Source organism: Apodemus sylvaticus, chromosome 21 (genome assembly GCF_947179515.1).
Source record: "Apodemus sylvaticus chromosome 21, mApoSyl1.1, whole genome shotgun sequence".
Classification (NCBI taxonomy): domain Eukaryota; kingdom Metazoa; phylum Chordata; class Mammalia; order Rodentia; family Muridae; genus Apodemus; species Apodemus sylvaticus.
In genome coordinates, this window is record NC_067492.1 from 49,860,824 (window position 1) to 49,880,419 (window position 19,596).

Below are 19,596 nucleotides of genomic sequence, written 5' to 3' on the forward strand. Positions count from 1 at the left end.
ATGGTATGTATGGTGTGTATGGTGTATATGATGTGTATGGTATGTATGGTGTATATGGTACATATGGTGTGTATGCTATGTATGGTGTGTATGGTGTGTATGGTGTGTATGGTATGTATGGTATGTATGGTGTGTATGGTGTATATGGTGTATATGGTGTGTATGGTATGTATGGTGTGTATGGTGTGTATGGTGTATATGGTGTGTATGGTGTGTATAGTGTGCATACTGTGTATGGTGTGTATGGTGTGTATAGTGTGCATACTGTGTATGGTGTGTATGGTGTGTATGGTATGTATGGTGTGTATGGTGTGTATGGTGTGTATGCTGTGCATGGTGTGTATGGTGTGTATGGTGTGTATAGTGTGTTTAATGTGTATAGAGTATGCGTGAACATGGCAGCAAACATCTTTAACCACCGAGCCCTCTCCCCAGCTCTGATTCTTCACCCTCATAAAGATGGATCTTAGACAGGCGTGCCTGCAATCCTAGCACTCAGGAAGCAGAAGTATCAGGATTGCTCAAAGTTCCAGGTTAGCCTGGTCTACACAGCAAATTCCATTGCCAGGGGTACAATGGAAAACTCTCTCAGAAAATAAAAATAAACAAACAAATAATAACCAAACATTTTAAAAAGATTTTTTTTTGACAAAGAGACATTTTCAATTTTAACATCTCTAACATTTAAAATTTCAGGGGTCAGTTTTTTTTTTCTGTATCTGTTCATCTTTTTCAAAGTTTAAGAGGGTTTTAAAAAGAAATCTTTTAGATTAATTTCATTTTTCCCCATTTTCTGAAACTATTTTTTGTTACACTTGTGTGTGTGTGTGTGTGTCTGTCTGTGTCCATGAGTGTCATGGTGTGTATGTGAGCATCGGAGGACAATGGAGGGAGCCAGCATTCTCCCTGCACCACGCAGACCTCTAGGGTGGAGCTCAGATAATCAGGCTTGGTGGCGACACCCTTACCCACTGAGCTCTCTCATTAGCTCCCCTTTATACGTCTTTGTGACACTGATAATCAACAGGAGTCTCGTAGATGCCAAGTAAACACTACCGTTGAGCTCCATGGCCCTGGCCGTAACATGAGTCCTCAGACCTACAATCTGCCATTGTATCTTTGTAATTTGGCACTGAGTTTCATCTGTATCATAAGGTGAGGTCAGGAAATGTGGCTTTCCCATACAAATGTTCTGTTGGTCCAAAATCATTTAGTGGAAAGCTGTTACCTCCCACCCCACCTCACTTGTCACCTGAGACGTGCTTTGTTACAGACTGTGTTTGTTGTGTTGACACATAACACTAGTCTGAAACAGTCATTTAATAACACTGAGATTAAACATTGTTTGACTGTATAGAGCAGTATCGCTTAACCAAAACAGGAGAAATGCAGTGTGGGCTCAATGTGGAGTTATTATCATGGTAAATGGCTAGAGCATAGTAACGTGATTTCTTTCACACCATAATCACAAAAGATTCTATTTCTCCAAAGAAAACCTCACTTGCTCCAGTGAGGGACCCCCAAATCTGAAATATCCGATTGGAAATGAAAGCGGCCAAGCAGGGCAGGGGCGCAGCGCAAGCTTACATTCATCATATCCCATAATAGTTGTATTTGAGATCTTCCGAGAGCAAGTGCTGTTTTATTTCCTTGTTTAAAAGATCATTTTCTTACTATGCATACATTTTATTTCAAGAATGCATGTTTTGCTGGGTACGGTGGTGTACTTCAGCTCCAACGTTAGGGAGGCAAAGGCAGGCAGACCTCTGAGCATCTGACGCCAGCCTGGTCGACATAACCTTCTCTGTTGCTGTGATAAAATACCCAGGACAAAGGCAACTTAGAGAAGGAAGAATTTGCTCTGGTTTATAATTTCTGGGAGATTATGTTCATGATAGTGGAGCTGAGGTACGGCAAGAAGCAAGCAAGGCAGCGGGAACGGGAGCTGAGAGAGTGAAGAGCGGAGAGCGAAGGGAACCGGAGCTGAGAGAGTGAAGAGCGGAGAGCGAACTGGAAATGGCCGGCGGATTTCATCTCAAAGCCCGCCTCCAGCGGCTGACTTCCTGTTGCAAGGCCGTGCCTCCTAAACCTCCTCAAACAGTGACGCTAATTACGGACCAAGACTATGGGGACTTTTCTCATTCAAACCAGCACACACACACACACACACACACACACACGCACACTTAATAAAGAAAGAGAAGAGAAAAGTTGGAACTTGGAATTACCTCAATGATAAGAGTACTTGCCTATCCCACACAAAACTCTGAGGTCAACCCCGGCAATGGAGAGAGGGGATAACTGCAGAGAACAGGCAAGATCAAGCAAGAGGGTGAGCAGGCTTGCAGGGAGCTGAGGTTCACCTCTGTGTCCCCCTAAAACCCACATGCTGGAAGCAGAGTGCACTAGGACAATGGGCCAGCCTTCAGGAGGCCACCAATTAATGCTTTAGAAAAGGGAGCTGATGGGGCTTGGCCATCTTGGCCAGCTCTCAAAGTCACATTCCATAAGGAATCAGCCCTCACTAGAGAGCAAACCTGCTGGCTCCATGGTCTTGGATTTCCTGGTTTCTAAAGTGTAAAGTTCTAGAGCTTGCAGATTGTGCAGTCTGATGTGCTTCTTTGTAACAACCTCAATGGACTGGAACAGCAGGAGACATCTACAAAATTGATGAGCCTTTTGCACAGGGCTGGTTCCTGCGCAGGCCCCTGGGGGGAAGGATAGAGTGTACAAGATGAGAGGGAACGCCAAGGTGTAAGCAGGAGGTTTAAGCATAGAGTCTGGATGCCATCTGGAAACCTTAGAAAGAAGACTGAAGTAATTTCTTGATGTCTTATTTCCTTATTGTAAATACATTACTTATACTAATTGTATTTGGATATCTTCTTTTTCCTTTCTTTTTGAGGCAGGGTCTCCTGTATTCCAGGCCAGCATTGAACCCCCATGGCCCCACCCATGGCCATGAACTTCTGATCTTTCTGCACCCACCTCTCAATGCCAGATAACAGGTATGTACTTCTGCTACCATGCCTGGTTTTCTGTGATGCTGGGGGGGTCACACCCAGGGCTTCATGCATGACAGTCAAATGGCCTGCCAACGGAGCTACAGCCCTAACTACACTTTTTCCTTCAAAGGGCTCTCTGTGCTGTATCAACTTTAGAGTCCGTCATAGGAAGATCTCAGAGCTAAGAGAGGATCTGAAATCACGCACTGAACATTCTAGAGTGCTGCCTGTCGCTCATCTGGCTATGACTGCGTTGCTTGGGTGTGGAAAATTGCACAGCTAGGCTCCACTGGAACTGGACTCTTGTGAGATACAAGCATGCTCTCAAGGCTGTGGACCACAGCTTAGAGAGGTGAGCGTAAAGAATAAATTGGTGTTCTACAAAAAAAAGTCAGATGTATCCATAGACCGGAGAAGCCTAGGAACAAGGGTGATGTCATAGGATGACTGGAAAAATCAGGCAGGAGATGTGCAGCTAAAGTTGGGGGCTAGAGCACCACAAAGTTCACAGCGTTCACTGAGGGTCATATGCTTTAAGGAAGAAGTCTAAATTCAAAAGGATTCTCACATTGGGCTTGGCGGTGATCACCAGTGATCCCTGCTCTGAGGAGGCAGAGGCAGGAAGATCAAGAGTGCAAGGCCGTCGGTGGTCAGGCTAGCAGGGGATGCATGGCACCATGTCTCAAGACAAAACCAAACAAAACACCCTCCCAGCAAGCACCTACATTCCCTCTCTGGCTGCCTCGGGATTCTCACCCAGGGTTAATGCTGTGCTCTCTCATTTTGTCCAGCCGTGTACCCAGTCCCGGCAGTCCCAGGACTGTGGAACTACAGTGTCTGTGGCTTCCCCAGGCTACAGGCTGTACCTGCGGGTCCTGAGGGTTCTCTGTGAAGTCTTTAGCCCCAAGGAGACATTCTCAACCTACTCCTCTCCCCTCTTGAAGGATGAATTCTCCAGTATATGCCCAAATATTTATATATTTTTCTTCCATAGCATTTATCAACTAAATTACAGACATTTGGAGGTTAATTACCTGTAATATTTTTTCTTTCCAAGATAGATGAGGAGAGAACATATCTGCCCTTCCTCTCTATGGTAGTCCAGTATCAGACATTCTGCAAACATTTGCTGTGTGAAGAAAACTTAGCTATTTATATGTAATAGCATTTCCCAGCATGCCAATTATTAAGTTATTTATTCATTTATTTTGAGACAGGTTCTCACACTATCACAGCCTCCTAAATGCTGAGATTAGAAGCATGAGCCATCACACTAGCAAATCTTATAATGCACATACATAAAATATGATTCAATAGATTATATGAAAGTGGTATAATTTAAATATAACATACTTTTTTTATAATAATGCATGGCGGTTTGAATATGTATAGCCCCCATAGACTCATGTTTGAATACTTAGCCCAGAGGGAGTGGCACTATTAGGAGGTATGCCCTTGTTGGAGAAAGTATGTGTGTGTTTGGAGATGGGGGGTGGAGCTTTGAAATTTCCTATGTTCAAGCTATGCCTGGTGTGTCACACAGTGTCCTTTTGCTGCCTGTGTAATATGTGGAGGCATATCTCATGGGTTCAAACATAAATCTAAGGCAATACTTTTAAAAATTCTTTATTTTATGTGTATATGCATGTTGCTTACATGTATGTCTGTACTAACTATGTGCATGCTTAGTACCTATGGAGACTAGAACAGGATGTCTGCTCTTCTGGGACCACAGAAGTGTTAAGAATCAAATCCAGATCCTCTGGAAGAGCGGCTGGTGTTCTTAACCCCAGAGCCGTTTTCCAGGTCTTAATGCAACTTGAGTTTGGTTCTTATACTCTAGCCTAGGCTAACCCAGAACTCACAACAATCCTCCTGCTTCAGTTTCCCAAGTGCTGGGGTAACAGGTACAAGCTGTCAAATGCGGGTATAGATTTTTGTATATAGAAATGGAATTACTGAAACTTATTTGGAAAAAAAGCTCTAGTTGAAATTCCAAAAGTTACATAATACAAGACAGATTACACTTTTCCATTTCAAAAGCACTTTATGGCAAAAATAAAGGGCACTGTCCCTTCTTATGTGCAAGGGCTTTTGAATTATTATTAACGTAGCACCTACTTTTCTTTCTTTCACTTCTTCACCCCTGCCTCCATTTCTCTCTCTAGTCTTTCTTTCGTTCCCCAGCCTACCTCCTCAGGTCTGGGGTGGCAGGGGTCCCATCAGGCCAGGCTCCCAGCACCTTTCCCTCTTCACAACCTCCAATGTTTCAGACTCAGAGCACACATTTATTAGGAGAGCCCCAAACTTGTACTACTTCTCAGAAATGCTTGTTTATCTATTTGTGTTTTCATAAACCTCCCTTTTTGAGACAGGGTCTCTCTATGTAGTCCTGGTCGTCCTAGAACTCACTTTGTATACAAAACTGGCCTTAAACTCACAGAGACTTGCCTGCCTCGGCCTCTCAAGCGCTGGAATTAAAGACTCGCATCACCACGCCCAACTCTTCCACATATTTGCCTTCTAAAATTTGTTCCAAGGCTTTGTTTCAAACCCACCCGTAAAGAAGAGCTCTGTTACACGACTGTGTCAGACTCAGCCTAGGCATAATAACGTAAAACACCCAAGTAGGCTAATAGAATTAGGGTATCCAGTATGATTTTGTTTCCTGTCCAACATCCCAGCGCAGGTTTTAAGCAAGCACAAAGCCAGCTGGAAGAAACAGCCCAGGAGTGGAGGGACTTAGAGATACATGCAGCTGGACGCTTTGTGGAGGCTAAGCGGTCGCATCACTTGGCAGAACCGCTCCCGGGTCAGGCCCTAGGCATCCAGAAGGTCCCCCTTGGTCTCTGGGTGCACAGTGAGGGTCCTGGCGCGCTCCTGGTCCGGGGGACGCAGTGCTTCAGTCTCGAGCAACAAGGACCCGCACGAGTGACTTCTCCTTCCTGGCTGGGTTATCTTTACAGGCTGTCAAGTAGGGAAAACCTTCCGAAACTCTGGATCGCGAGGACTCAGCCGAGTACAAACTCCTGACTCCGGGTGTTGTCAAGATGGCAAACTCAGTCGGAGCAGACGACCGTGCCGGCACTCCCGCGCTCACACTGGGGTGGCGCTACGTTCCCGGAGACCGTCGCCTTCCACAGCGCGCGGGCCCGGGGCGGCGGGGCGGCGAGGACCCCAGCGTGCCTGCTGACTACAGATCCCAGGGTGCCTCTGCCATCTCCCTCCCTCCCAGCGCCGGCCCCGCCTCCCCAGCCCTTGTTGTTTTGGCTGGAAGCGCTCCGGAGGAGTTTCAGAGAAAGTCTGGGCAGAAGCTAGAGGCGACCGATCGTGGGAAGGGGAGGCAGAAAGGCTAGAAGGAGGAGGGCCGAGGCCCGGGCCGCGCCTCCCTGAACCCGCCGCGCGCCCCCGGGGTGGGGGAGGAGCGCAGGGGACGGGACACAGGGGTCCCTCCCCGGAGCAGAGCCGCCCCGCGCCTCGTCCCTTCGCCGATCCCCGCCCTCATAAGAGGCTGGAGCGCAGACCCACCCTCCCGCCGCGGACCCGCGACCTCCCCGACGCCCGGCCAGGCGACGCCCGGAGCCTCGCCGCTGGTCCAAGAACTCCCTAGGCAGATCGGGACCTGCCCCTGTGCCGGTTGCCACCCGGACGCCGCACGCCTTCCCAGGCACCCCTTTCCGAGCAGAGGGAAGGAGAAGACCGAGCCCCTCTCAGTGTGAAAGCGCCAGCGCGCTGAGCGGAGCGGACACCGCGCGCGGGCTTTGTGTGTGCTCGTGCTGCGTGGGGTCCGCAGCGGGGAGCGCCCGCAGGAGGTCCCGTCCCCAAGGGGCGGAGCGCAGGGCTTCTAGCTCCCGGATCCCTGTCCGGGCAGAGTCCCAGCCGAGCCCGACCGCTGCCTAGGCGGCGGGACGGCGCGCCTGGCGGCCAGGAGGGCGCACTGAAAGAAGGCCGACGAGCCTGGTCCTCGCGGTTCCCGATTGAGTTCCTCTTCAGTCCGCGGATCTGCGGGACAGATTCGATCGCCGACATAGGGCTCGGGGAGCCGGGCCGCCCCGTCGGGGGAATCTGAGACGTCCTGTAGGCAGCGTTTGCCCGCCGTGCCCAGACAGCGTCCACTGTGTCCACCGACCCCTTCGGTGCCTCGTCCTCTAGCCCTCACGGCGTGCACCATGAGCGGCGGCGAAGTGGTTTGCTCGGGATGGCTCCGCAAGTCCCCCCCGGAGAAGAAGTTAAAGCGTTATGTAAGTACAGGTCAGGGCACAGTCGGCCGCGCCGCAGCAGTCCGCGCGCCCGGTTGGCTCTTCCATGAATCCCGCCCTCCTCTTCCTCGATCCCTCTCTCGGCCGGCGGGCTCCGGACCGGGTGCGGTCCACAGCCCACCGTGACGTCCACTCGGCGGCCAAACTTTCTCCCTCCATATTGCAGACCGCCTCTCTTGCAGGCCTCGTCGCCTGTTAGAGGAGCCCAGTTTTCCAGCTCAAAGCTGGCTGCATACTTCGGTTGTTGTTAATTCCATTTAGCAAGGGTGGAGTGACAAGGGGAGAAAGAGTCTTCCTTTATCTGTATCGTGAAGCTGTTAAATCTCCCCTCACCGAGAAACCTCAGAGGTAGTAGTACTCAGGGGTACGCGATTGGGTCCGCGCCCGCTCTCCTTTGCGCCTCCAGGAGGTGGAGGGAAGTGGACCGTGGACGCTAGAGGTGGATAATATAGGCAAACGTCTCAAAATATTCGCTCAAGGGAAAGGGTGGAAAGTTCTTATGAGACCTGCCGTCTGCGTGGTTGGTTCACATTTTCGTGGTTTTGCTTTGAGGGACACGGGATTTTGGCCGGAGAACCCTGACGGTTTGATACGATAGGAGGGCGCTGGGGGGAGCCTGGTGGCTGGTGTTTGTTCGGTCTTAGATGCGCTGTCAAGCCCCGCAGGAGGGGACAGCTGAATCCAACAGGGATTTCTTGGTGTTGGCGTTTCTTTTCCCAGGCACCAGAAAGGCTGAACTGGTATTTGCGTAATTGATTCAAGATGCTGATTGCGAGTTGACTATGTTCACAGTTAGGAAAACTATATCTTGAAGGAACCTATAATAATTGAGTGGAACTCTGTCTCCTCATCAGGAGTCTGGGGTCCTAAGTCTTCCTTCTAATCGGCTAATTTTACGATGTGAATCCCCCTGCCAGGAAAGAAATGACACTTTGTTCCAGTATTTGAAGCAAATATTTTTAGGGTAAAATGTGTTTTAAAAGCAAAACGCATACCCACTTACGTAGGGTTTACTACCTGTTTTGATGAAACCTGTTTCTGGTGGAGGGGAGTCTACACTGAGAATCTTCTGGTTACTCCCTTGCTTGCTTGCTTGAAACCAAGCAATATTTATTTTCACAGAGCTCACCATCGAGTTTCTGGCTTATCTTCTGGTATAATTTATTACAGTCAAGTAATTTCATTGAAAGATGTGATTTGACAATTTGTCAGAGGTACCCAAAGATGTCTCTCCATCTGTCATGGGTTGCCTGGATTTCTTGGTAAAGATGGCAACTTGATTCCAGAAATTTGGAGTGGCATCTTCAGAATTGGTTCTAAAGAGATGATTGTGTGTGACAAGATGAGGAGTGAGGAGATAGAGATAGGGCACTATTTAGGAAAGACATTTTTTAGGACTCTTGGGGAAACTAAAGTACAATGTGTTTGCTGATAATGCAGATCATTCTCTCACGTTAGTCTATGGCGCAGCAGACAGACTGAGTTCTGTACTGTGCCAGCCATGAGGTGAGGAAAAAAGCCCTGCGGGAAGGAAAATGGACAATTAATGAGGGACAAATATGGTGGTGTGATATGCCCATACCACCCAGCACTCTAGAGACAGAAATGGGAGGCTCCGTTGCCAGACTGGTCTCCATAGCAAATTCCAGGCTAGCTAGCACTGTGTCTCAAAAACAAAAAACACAAACACAAAAACAAAGTACAGTTGATTATTTATAAAAGTCATAATAAATACATGTGTAGAAATAGACTGTGTGAGAATATATATGAGTACTTACATGTATGGTTATATGACCATGGCAATTTTCTCCCACTCAAGTCCCAATCATGCCAGACCCTGTTTGCTTCTGAATCAGGGAAGAGTGTACGAATTCAGGAGGGGTTTGTGGAATGTGAAGCTCAGATTAAGTCAAAGTCCTTTCAGTCTATACTTTCTGTGAATCAGATGAGATCTCAAGGAAGATGAACCAGTCAGACACACAGTGCCCCAGCCTTTGCTCCTAAGTAGCTTTTAAAGTTTGGGAAACAACAAAGTCATAAAGTAAGTACAGAGAAAGTCAGCCAGAATGCAAAGTGGTTTTTATCTGCATGTCTACATTGAGTGGTGTTGATTTTTATAGCTACCTTCAGGAGAAAACTCAGTCCCTAAATTGTGTTTCAGTAAGCAGGATGTGGGGGAAGCCAAGGGAGTTTTCTTGCTTGGTAGAAAACTAGTGGTTTCTCTCTCTCTCTCTCTCTCTCTCTCTGTGTGTGTGTGTGTGTGTGTGTGTGTGCTCCTGAGTGTGCATGCAGGCATGTATGCACAAGTGCGTTTGTGGTGGTCAGAGGCCAAGCTTAGATATGTCAGTCCGGTGGAGTATCCACCTTGCTTTTCTTCAAGGGTCTCACTGGGATCTGGGGCTTATAGATTAGAGTTGGTGGGCTGGGTGGTGAAATCAGGCATCCCCCTGTCTCTGCCTCACCAGTGTTGGGATTATAAAGTGCAGCAGCATGCCTGGCTTGTTACCAGGGAGCTGGGGTTGGACTGAGTTTCCTGTGCTTCTATGGGAAGCATTTCGTGTGATCACGTGATCCATGCAATCATGTGATCACGTGAGCCTTGTCTCCAGCTGACTAGTATTTCTTTACACCTTAGTGGAGTAGGTGAGGATGGCCCAGTTGGTAGTGATAGGTGATAGCCAAGAGGATGACTGAGGACTGCTAAGTGTCTGTCAGGATTAGTCCCAGATTTGACATCCTCAGAGTATTGAACCTTTGGCTTGGTTATCACTCCAGTTTTGTTTTTTGTTAAAGGCATGGATACATGCATTTTTCTATTCTTTTCCTTTTTTTTTTCTTTTTGGTGAAAAGAATCCTGCAAAATAGGCCAAAGAATGATTGACAATGGTTTTTATTTTTCAAATTTTTATGTATCTATTGAGGGAGAGCCCAAGACCTTGAGCCCAAGGCCTCACACATAGTTCTAAATGTTCTGCAACTAAGCTATCTTTCACATCCTTGACAGGGTTTTTCTTTCTTTCTTTCTTTCTTCTTTTTTTCTGATAGGATCTCACTGTGTAGTCATGGCTGGCCTGGAACTCACAGAGATCTGTCTGCTTCTGCCTGCCATGTGCTGGGATAAGACATATGCTACCACCATGCCTGGCAATAATTTAAAATGTCCTCCTATCTTTCTTCCTTCATTTTTTCCTTCCTTCCTTCCTTTTCTTTCTTTCATATGCACATGTTTTTTTTTTTATGTGTGCATGAGAGAGAGATGAGACGAGAGGAGAGAGAGAGAGGGAGAGGGAGAGGGAGAGAGAGAATTCCCTTCTATGCCATGGAGATCAGCAGACAACTTGTGCTCTGAGTCTGTGGGTCATGCGTGAGTATCAAACTGTGGTTGCCAAAAGTAGGGGCTAGTGCCTTAACCCTCTGGGCCATCTTTCTGGCCTGGTAATGGTTTTAATGAGCATATTCACCATGAAACACTTATCTTGGATGCTTGCACTCTAATTATTAAATGAGACTTCAGGGAGTTTGAGTATCAGGGTTCTGCTGGAAATGTTGCCTGTGGGACTTTGACTTTTGTCTCCGTATTTGTTGGCAGTATTTGTAGAGTGGTCCAAATGATTTTTAAAGTTTATAAGTGAGAGATACACACACACACACACACACACAACCAAACAAAAAACAAGTTTTCGGGTCAGGGAGATGGCTTAATGAATAAATCGTTTTGTCTCATGTTTGAGAATGTGAGAACTTGAGTTCTGTCCCCCAGAACTCATGTGAAAACCAAGGCAGGTATGGTGGCAGCCTAGAATTCCAGCTGTAGTGAATTTTGCATTTTTGGAGGCCATCTGGACAGTTAGATTAGCAAACTCCTACACTGAAGAGAGTTCTTCCAATAAATGAAATAGCCAATGAGAAAGACATCTGATGTCATCAGTGGGCCTGCGCACATAATACATATGCTCCTGCACATGTGTGTGTCCAGACACCTACAGACGAACACATCATATGCACATGCAAAAAGGTATTGATTTCATCTGTAAACTATCTCAACTGTGGCCCCTGATAAGTTCTGCACAGCCCCGACTTCTGTGTCCGCTGTGCCTGCTGTCTGTCACTGTCACAGCCTTGTGTTCTTCCTTGTCCTTGTGCTCATCTGATAGAGGAACTGTCTCTCAGAGAAAGCAGCAGGAGGTAAAGGAAGAGACTCCCGAGTCTCAGAGTCACTTCTTTCTGGTCTTTCCCATGCAGAAGGGTAAGAGCTTTTCCCACTCACCTTGCTCCGGCAGTGCTCACCGTGCTCCAGCAGCGTTGCTGAGGTTTCCCACAGTGGGGTGAACATTCTCACACTTTCAGTTCTGCTGAGTGACCTGCAGTGCTTAGTGACCATGGCCTTAGAGTTGAGGGAACTACTATCCTGTACTCTGCTCAGTTCAGATTTATTAAACTTTAAATTTGCAGGGCTGGGGATGGAGACTGGCCTTGCCTGGGATACAGGAAGCCCTGTTTGTGATCCAGCACTTCTGAGCCAATCACACTGCCTCAGGCCTGTGATCCCAGCACTTAGGTGGTAGAAGCAGGAAGATCCAAAGTTCAAGCCCAATCTTGGCTGAGGGAGATGGGCTCTCAGTAAGAGAACACCTAATGACCTCAGTTTGACCCTTGCAAGGAGAGAATTGCCTCTTGAAAGTTGTCCTCTGGCCTCAACCCAAGCTCCATAGCACAAAGACCACACACACACACACACACACACACAATTAAATTACTAAGATCATTCTTACTAGTAGACTTGAGGCTTGTCAAGGCAACATCTAAAAAATTGTCTTCAGTGCTGTCTAAGCTCCTGGGGGGACAGTGTGGTGATTCAGCACACGTGTGCCAAGTGTAATGTAACGACCAGTGCAGTTGGGGGACAGTGTGGTGATTCAGCACGTGTGTGCCAAGTGTAACATAATGGCCAGGGTAGTTCGGCTTCTCATCTCCTTAAACATTTTATCTTTGGGTCGTCAGTCATTGAACATCTCTCCTGATGATTTATAAAATACGCATTTTGGCATATTTTCCTTACTTAGAAAGTAATGGCGGGGGTTATAATATCGGGAATGCACATGACACATACAGGAAAACATCAAAGGACAAATCCAATGGAAGGGTTTTTTTTTTTTTTTTTTTTTTAAAGCGATGGTGGACTTAACCATCGGGATTTGAAATTTTCACAGGAATCAATATAAATGGATAAATAAAGGCTTGCCTTCAATCCAGCTGGCCCTTACTGTTGCTCCACAGGGGGCGTTTCCATGTGGCCCGCCCGCCTGCCTGACGCCCAGTGAGGCTCCTTCACACAGCCCGTCAGCTCGGGGCAGGTGTCCTGAGGAGCAGGTGTTCCTTCTCCCTCCGGAGAAGAACCTGCCTGGGAAGCCAGAGCAGGGTGGCCTCACAGCAGACAGCCCTGGAGCAAGGCCTCAGCCCGTTCTTGGGTGGATAATCTGTCACCCAGCTTGAGCTCTGTATGCTGCAGATGTCGATTAACACAACAGTTTTTGTGTGGACTTCGGGAGTATGGCTCTAGTGTGGGAGAGGAGTCTCGCACTGGGTGGGCACCTGCCATCTGACACGGTGGAGGGGAGCCTTGGCAGCATCCCTTTGGCTCAAGGATAACCCGGGCGGGCGGGCAGCGGCGGTGGCGGGCGTGTGCTAATCTTGAAGCCCATGGCCCCGCTTGCTCACTCGTTCTCCTGGCCTTTTTCACACTGAGATCCTCCAGCTGCCCCGCCTGGTGAAGGACATTTTAGTGAACACTCACCTCAGATTCTGGCTGTCTCCATTCCACCATTCCAAGTGCGGCAGGACCATTGTCTGTTAACACAGGTCTTTAACTAGCAATTACATTAAGCCTTCCTACTTAGTTAATGATAGTTAATTCTTTTGTTGTGCCTGGGCAGAATGGTAAGTTGTATAACGTTTTCCAGTTAAGCTTGCTGAATCCCTAAATACAGTTGTTGCCTTTTGGGGATTGAGAATTCCTGTTTGGAAGTTACTCATTTTGGATGGTAGTTTTGTTCCCACTTTCTAACCCCCAAACTGTACCCTTTTCTTTCTAAACTTGTAGAACCCAAAACAGGCGCTCACTCAGCCTTGCCAAAGATGGAAGTGGGAAGGGGATTAGAAGCTTTTCAACTTTTAATTAAACTCTTGGGGTTGGGAAAGTTATGGATACAGGTTAAATAAATAAGAGGAGGGGTAGGTCAGTGAAGTGGAGGGCGGACGTTCATGCCTTTCTGGGAACAAGAGATTGCTTGGAGAATTCATGTGCCACTTTTCTTGGTTTTATGGTTCGTCCAGTATCAACATGGCAATGATAAGCGGCACCGACATCAGAGCTGTTCACTCGCCCTGTAGATGGGCCATAGTAGAGCCAGAGGCCATCGGGTGCTCTCTTTCTCACAGCTTAGGTTCTGGCTTGGCCAGCCCACTTGAAGAGGAACTGCTGGCATTTAGACACCCTGTTCTTTAAGGTAGGCATAGAAGTTCTAACTCACCTTGGCATCTGTCAGGATTACAGATTTAGAATTCTGCTGGTTAGGCGGGCAGTGGTGGTGGCGCACGCCTTTATTTCCAGCACTTGGGAGGCAGAGGCAAATGCATTTCTGAGTTCGAGGCCAGCCTGGTCTAGAGAGTGAGTTCCAGGACAGCCAGGGCTACACAGAGGAACCCTGTCTCAGAAAAACAAAACAAAAGAAAACAAAACCAAAAAAACAACAACAAAAAAGAATTCTGCTGGTTTAAAAAAATGACTGCCGGGCGTGGTGGCACACGCCTGTAATCCCAGCACTCTGGGAGGCAGAGGCAGGTGGATTTCTGAGTTCGAGGCCAGCCTGGTCTACAAGAGTGAGTTCCAGGACAGCCAGGGCTATACAGAGAAACCCTGTCTCGAAAAAAACCGAAAAATACAAAAAACAAAATGACCATCACTTTCACCTTTGGTCTAGGGATGGGGGATGAGGCTTGGTTGCTGAGTGCCTAGCATGACAGAAGATGCTCAGGGTCAGTCCTCAGCACTGCGCACAACTGGGCATGGTGGAGAACACCGGGAATCCCTGTCTTTGGGAGGTGGAGGCAGAAGGATCTGGGTCAAGGTTCAAGGTCACCGTAGCTACATATATTGAAGTTTACCATTTTTTTTTAAATTACTTATGAGCAGGGTACTGTGGCTCAGACTTGTAGTCTTAGCAGGTGGGAGGTAGAGGCAGAAGGTCTGAGTTTGAGACCACAGAGCAAGACCTCGTCTCAGAATAGAGAAGGATGAAGGCACTAAGGGTTTCAGTGGACATTCTGCCTGCTGTGGGAGGAAACTCAGGCTGAGGGTCGGGCTGGGCCTCTGGCCTCCCACCTGATCCTTGACTGGTCTGATCTTGTTTCCTTATCTGGAGGGGAGGGGACAGGAGGGCAGTAGAGCTCCAACAGCTCCAACGGGGTAGGGAGCCGGGTGCAGGGAGCATCAGAGGGCAGAGAGCTACTCACTGGCTAGGCAGGCGCTGCTGCTCATCTCTGGTAGTTGAGTGAACGAGGCAGGGATTCTGTGGGCTCCCCAGTGTTCCTCTCACTGCAGGAGAACACAGATGCACAGCTGGCTTCAGCGTTCGGGTGCTGGGCGCACCTACAAGCAGGACCTGGCTCAGGCTGGAAGGTTCCATAGCTTATCTGCTGGCTGAGTAAATAAACAGGTATTTCAGGAGCTTTGGTCCTGGGCCTTGTGTGGAATGCAGTGGAGGCAGGCACCTGTCCACTCCCTGCCTGTGAGGAGTTTCTGATTTGTGAAAAGCAGTGAGCTATAGCTGCACAAACATTTAGACGGCTTTCCTCAGAGATTGGCTGTGGTGATCTCTGTGATTAGTTGTCAAATGAGGGCTACAGGTTGTAGTTGCCTAAGAGTTCAGACCGAGAGCAGGGAGGGAAGAGGATGACCCCAGAAAACTTCCCACCAGGATTTCAAGCTGTTTCAGAAAGAACTGAGGTGCAGGACTCTGTGTTAACAAAATCCTAAGGGAAGGAAGGTTTTGGATGAACAAAGAGTTCTTAGCAGCAACAAGCAATGCCTCAGAATGCTGGAGCGTCATGCCTGGAGTTTGGATGGCAGCTGTAACTTCTCATTGGCAAAGTTTTTGTTTCTGCTATGACTTAATAAGGTTCTCATGGGCACCTAGCCACAGTGTGTTTTCTGCAACCAAGAAGACAGAAACACAGCAACCTGTGCGGTCACCTGGGCTTATTAAAATTCCAAGGGACCTGCGTTACTTAAGATTTCTTTATGTCTGTTTTGAGCTAAGTAATTCATTCTGGCAAGCCTTCAGTTTACAACAGAGAGGGTGCATGTCCGTGTGGGAAGGAGGATAAAGGAGCCTTTGATTCATCTGCTTCTGAGCTGCTAGCGCCTGGACTTGGACGCTGGAGGCCATCTTAGCCCAGCTGTGAGGGCCAGCCAGTGTTGGAGGGCGAGGATAACGCCCTGGGCTCGCTTGAAAGCTCTTCTGTAGGTGGGCGTTGGGGGGCCTCTCATTCACATTCCTGGCATTAGCATGGCGGGGTCTCCATCCATCCTGAGCTCCCTGTGAAGCTGCCATTTGAACTTGCAGTCCCATTTCTGTGACTCCCTTTATCTCCGCCTGTGTGTCCACTAAGTATGGAAAGCTTACCCTCTCAAGGCTCTTCCCTCCCCTTGGATTAGAGCACAGATAAAATTAGTATTCTTTAGATTACCGAGGGGAAAGCAGTCCATTGTGATGTGGATTTCCACATTTGTTACATTCATAGACTCTTTGCCTACTAATGGGTGTGGGGGGAGGGGGCTAGGTGGGGGTACAGGGTGAGGTAGGGGGGGTGTACGGGATGGTTTAGGAACTTTCAGGGATTGTAGGCAACGCTTAAGCCTGTAGAGTTGCTGGGAAAAGTCGTTTCAGGAGCCAGGGGTTTTTGATGGATCATTGCAGACTCGTTCACACGGCACTGTACATAATGCAAGGATGCACGATCTGGAAGAATCTCTACATTTTAGACAATTCTTTTATCCATCTGGAGAGGAGGTTAAAAAAATCTCCCTATTTGAAAAGTTCTTTCCAGAATCATAGTGACGTGGTAACCTGGGCTTTGGCCGTCCTGCAGCCTGTGGAGAGGAGAGGCAGGGCCTAGTAATGCATATTTGGGCCTTATCTCTGTTACTTAGCTCTTGAGGCTTGCTGATTACAACTTGTAGCCGCCAAGTCCCGTCCTGCACCATTATCTGGAACAAAAACTTTCCATGTGGTTTGCCTCAGCTCTGCCACGGTAGGCACAGCACACGGCGGAGGCGCTGAAGGCGCAGTCTGTAAAGGGGAGCTGCGGAAGGGTCACGTGAGTAATGTAATATTTTCTACCGCTTAAGGTGTCCTTCCCTAGTCTTGGCATGTTTTCCAAAAATGTTTGTCATTCTTCCAAACTGAGCTATCTTTCACTTTTCTGCTCTGGAAAGAATGCCTCACTTACTAACGGTTTTCTCTCAACGTTCTTTCCCTCTTTTCTCTCTCTCTGTCTTAGCTTCTTGCTTTGACTTCCTCGTTGCCCTAGCCATGTGTCTATTCTTCAAACAAAAACAAAAAACCCAACATCCTAAAAGGGAGGTGAGGACCAAATTGCCACATTGTTATTTGAATTTAAAACAATATGCTAAAGCCCCAAACATTTCTTTTCAATTTAAAAATCCCACGTCTTTTTTTCAAGGAAGAAAAATACTAAACTTTGCTTTAACTATACTATTAAGTGTGTTTCCTTCCTCCCTTTTTATTTATTTTCTTTTGCTTTGACTCAAATAGCTTAAGTCCAGCTTGACGGGTCTTCTGGTCTTCTCTAGAGTTTAGGGCACATGGAAACTAACAAAGGCAGCTCCATTGTCTGCTAGGAGAGAGGCCTGACCTGAAGAAAAGGGGAAATAACAAAAAGCAAATAAGGCTTTATTACTTACTTTCATGACACTAGATTAAATTGAATTTATCTTAGCATTAGATCACTGTGTAAATAAGCAAATAAATGGAATTTTATTTCTTTAAAAATGCTTTAGATTTATTTATTTAGTTTTACATGGATGGATGTTTGCTGGGACTGCCTGTCTGTGCTACCAGTACGTATGTGCCCCGTGCACAGCAGTGGCGTCTGGAAGAAGCAGTCAGATCACTGGGTCTGCAGTCCTTAGCTGTGAATCACCTGCTGCGCAGGTGCTGGGAATGGAACCTGGGACCCCTGAAGAGCAGTGAGTGGTCTTAGGTGTCGAACCACTTCTCCAGGTAACTGTTATTTTGGTTAGAAGGCCTGTTTTCTCTGATATATTCTGTGGCACTAGGGCTTTTTGATAGCTTGGTTTATTTTTGTTGTGGTTTCTGTTGTATTTAATGCTTTGGCTTACCTGTTGCTGTAGAATTGTTTTTATCAGAGAAAAGTAAGTCTGTCCCTGTTCCTGGAGTCCTCATCGCCCTGCTCTTAACTTGTTTTACTACTGTAAGGTCTCCAAGACTGGAGTAGTGGTGGTAATTTACTCAGTAGGCAGCTCAGTTCATCCCTCCTGCTACTTGGTGTTAGTTACTAGTGCCCTGGGAAATGTGGTCCAGCTACTTCTGACTCTGCCCAGAGGTGACTACCAGATTGAAGAATTAGCAGCTGAGTCCCTAGGCCAGCCTCCCCACTGGTGCTCCAGCCAGAGTCTCATAGACATGGTTTAACTAGTGCTGCTTTGCTTTGCAAAATGTCACCTGACTCTCAGGCCACAAGCACTCCAGCATTTCATTTTGGGATGAGAAATACTTGGTTAGATGCCACCTTCCATTCTGTGAGTTCTGATGGCAGTGTGAGGCTTTGTGGGGGACCATGGCTTCTATCAGGGAGGATATATTATTGGGACCGCAGCCCTCGAAAGTTATACTGGACCTGACGAGTTCTCCCTGACAATTTCTGGTTTAAATGGTTTGAGGCATCGAGAAAACGTGACAGGGAATACTGAGTATTGGTCAAAGCAGTTCAATCTGGTGCTACTGTTACCTAAAGCCTCCTTATGGGCTATGTAGGCCGTTTATTCTCCCTCCCCCCAAAAAGGCCACAATCAAACAGATTTTAGGGAGTAGTATCCTCAGTTTTTGTTCTGTAAGCCATCAGCTTGTCAAGGGTCAAACTTCCCAGCATACAATGCTCCAAACAAAAGCAGCAAGCCTTGTGTGTGCTCCAGTCAGAAATAGCAGCTGCCAAGTGTAGTTTTCAAGAGGATTTTCATAATGACCCACAGAACGCACAATAAAAAGAGTTTATTTATTTCACTCATTGCTTCCTTTATTCTAATTTTGTGCTTGTGGCAGGATATGATGTCCCAGAAGGTATCTACACGTTGTCTAAAACATAGTATAACCAAATAGCTGTAGACTTTTGAGCCCAGATTTTTAAATCACCTTGTCTAGTGCCCCTTAGCTTTCTGGTTCTTTCCTCTCGGTGTGTTCAGTGCGCTCTGGCTTTTCATTTACTCTGCCTTTGATTTGCACAGCACAAACATTTGCTACTGAATATTCTTTTTTTCAGTTATCACATCTCCGTCCTCACTGGTGCTGAAGAGCCCAACCCCCTCATTTTACAGGGAATGAAAGTGAGCCTCGGGGAGACTAATCGATTTGTCCAAGGTCATACAATATAAGCAGCTGTCCCACCGAGGTCAGATGTGTCATGGCTCAGGGCAGATCCTTTAGTCACCCAGTGGGAGCTGAGTGTAAGCAAGGCACAGTGGAAAACTCAAAAGAAAAGGCCAAGGGGACATTGCTGTCACCTTCTGAGAGGTTGTATGTTGGTAGAGGACACGGGATGTGCCACACTCAGATTCCTATGCTGACTCATCCTGAGATGAGTATGAGATGCGCTCTGAGAGTTCAGCAGAAAGGGGTTGATTCAGGGATTCAGGAATGCTTCAGAAGGGGAACATTTCTTCAGAGCTTAATTAGGGACACTTTCAGAAGTGGGAGCGCGGCTACAGTACGCAGTTACTTCGCCCACTTTCCCAGCTACCCTTGAGTTGGTTATGTCGGTGTGGCTGCTGGCTCTCAGAACCGTTCCCACCAACTTCTACCATGGGGCCCACGTTTGGGGACATACTATAGTTCTTCTATGAAATTCTCGGGTATATTGAGGGACACAGATTATAGTCTGCTTAAGTCCTGGAATCCCTAAGTGTGCCAGTCTGGCTTTTCAACCATTGTGAGATTGTATACTCCTTGAAAGTTTAATAAAAGTCCTGTGCTCAGATGGGTCTGCCTGATCATCTTTAAAGAAAGACTTCTGCC

General features: G+C 47.4%; 1 protein-coding gene across 3 annotated transcripts in view; it reads left to right on the forward strand.

Moving 5' to 3' along the window:
- The first annotated feature begins 6,055 nt into the window (after positions 1-6,055).
- The window catches only part of Gab1 (GRB2 associated binding protein 1), a 111,540-nt gene continuing 97,999 nt past the window's right edge, over positions 6,056-19,596 (forward strand). The window contains exon 1 of one of the 3 annotated variants that reach the window (XM_052166373.1): positions 6,056-7,246. In XM_052166373.1, the coding sequence (XP_052022333.1) occupies positions 7,175-7,246 (72 nt within the window). In that variant the 5' untranslated portion in view covers positions 6,056-7,174. The remainder of the gene's footprint in view (positions 7,247-19,596) is intronic. The other 2 variants (XM_052166374.1, XM_052166375.1) reach the window with 2 other exon arrangements.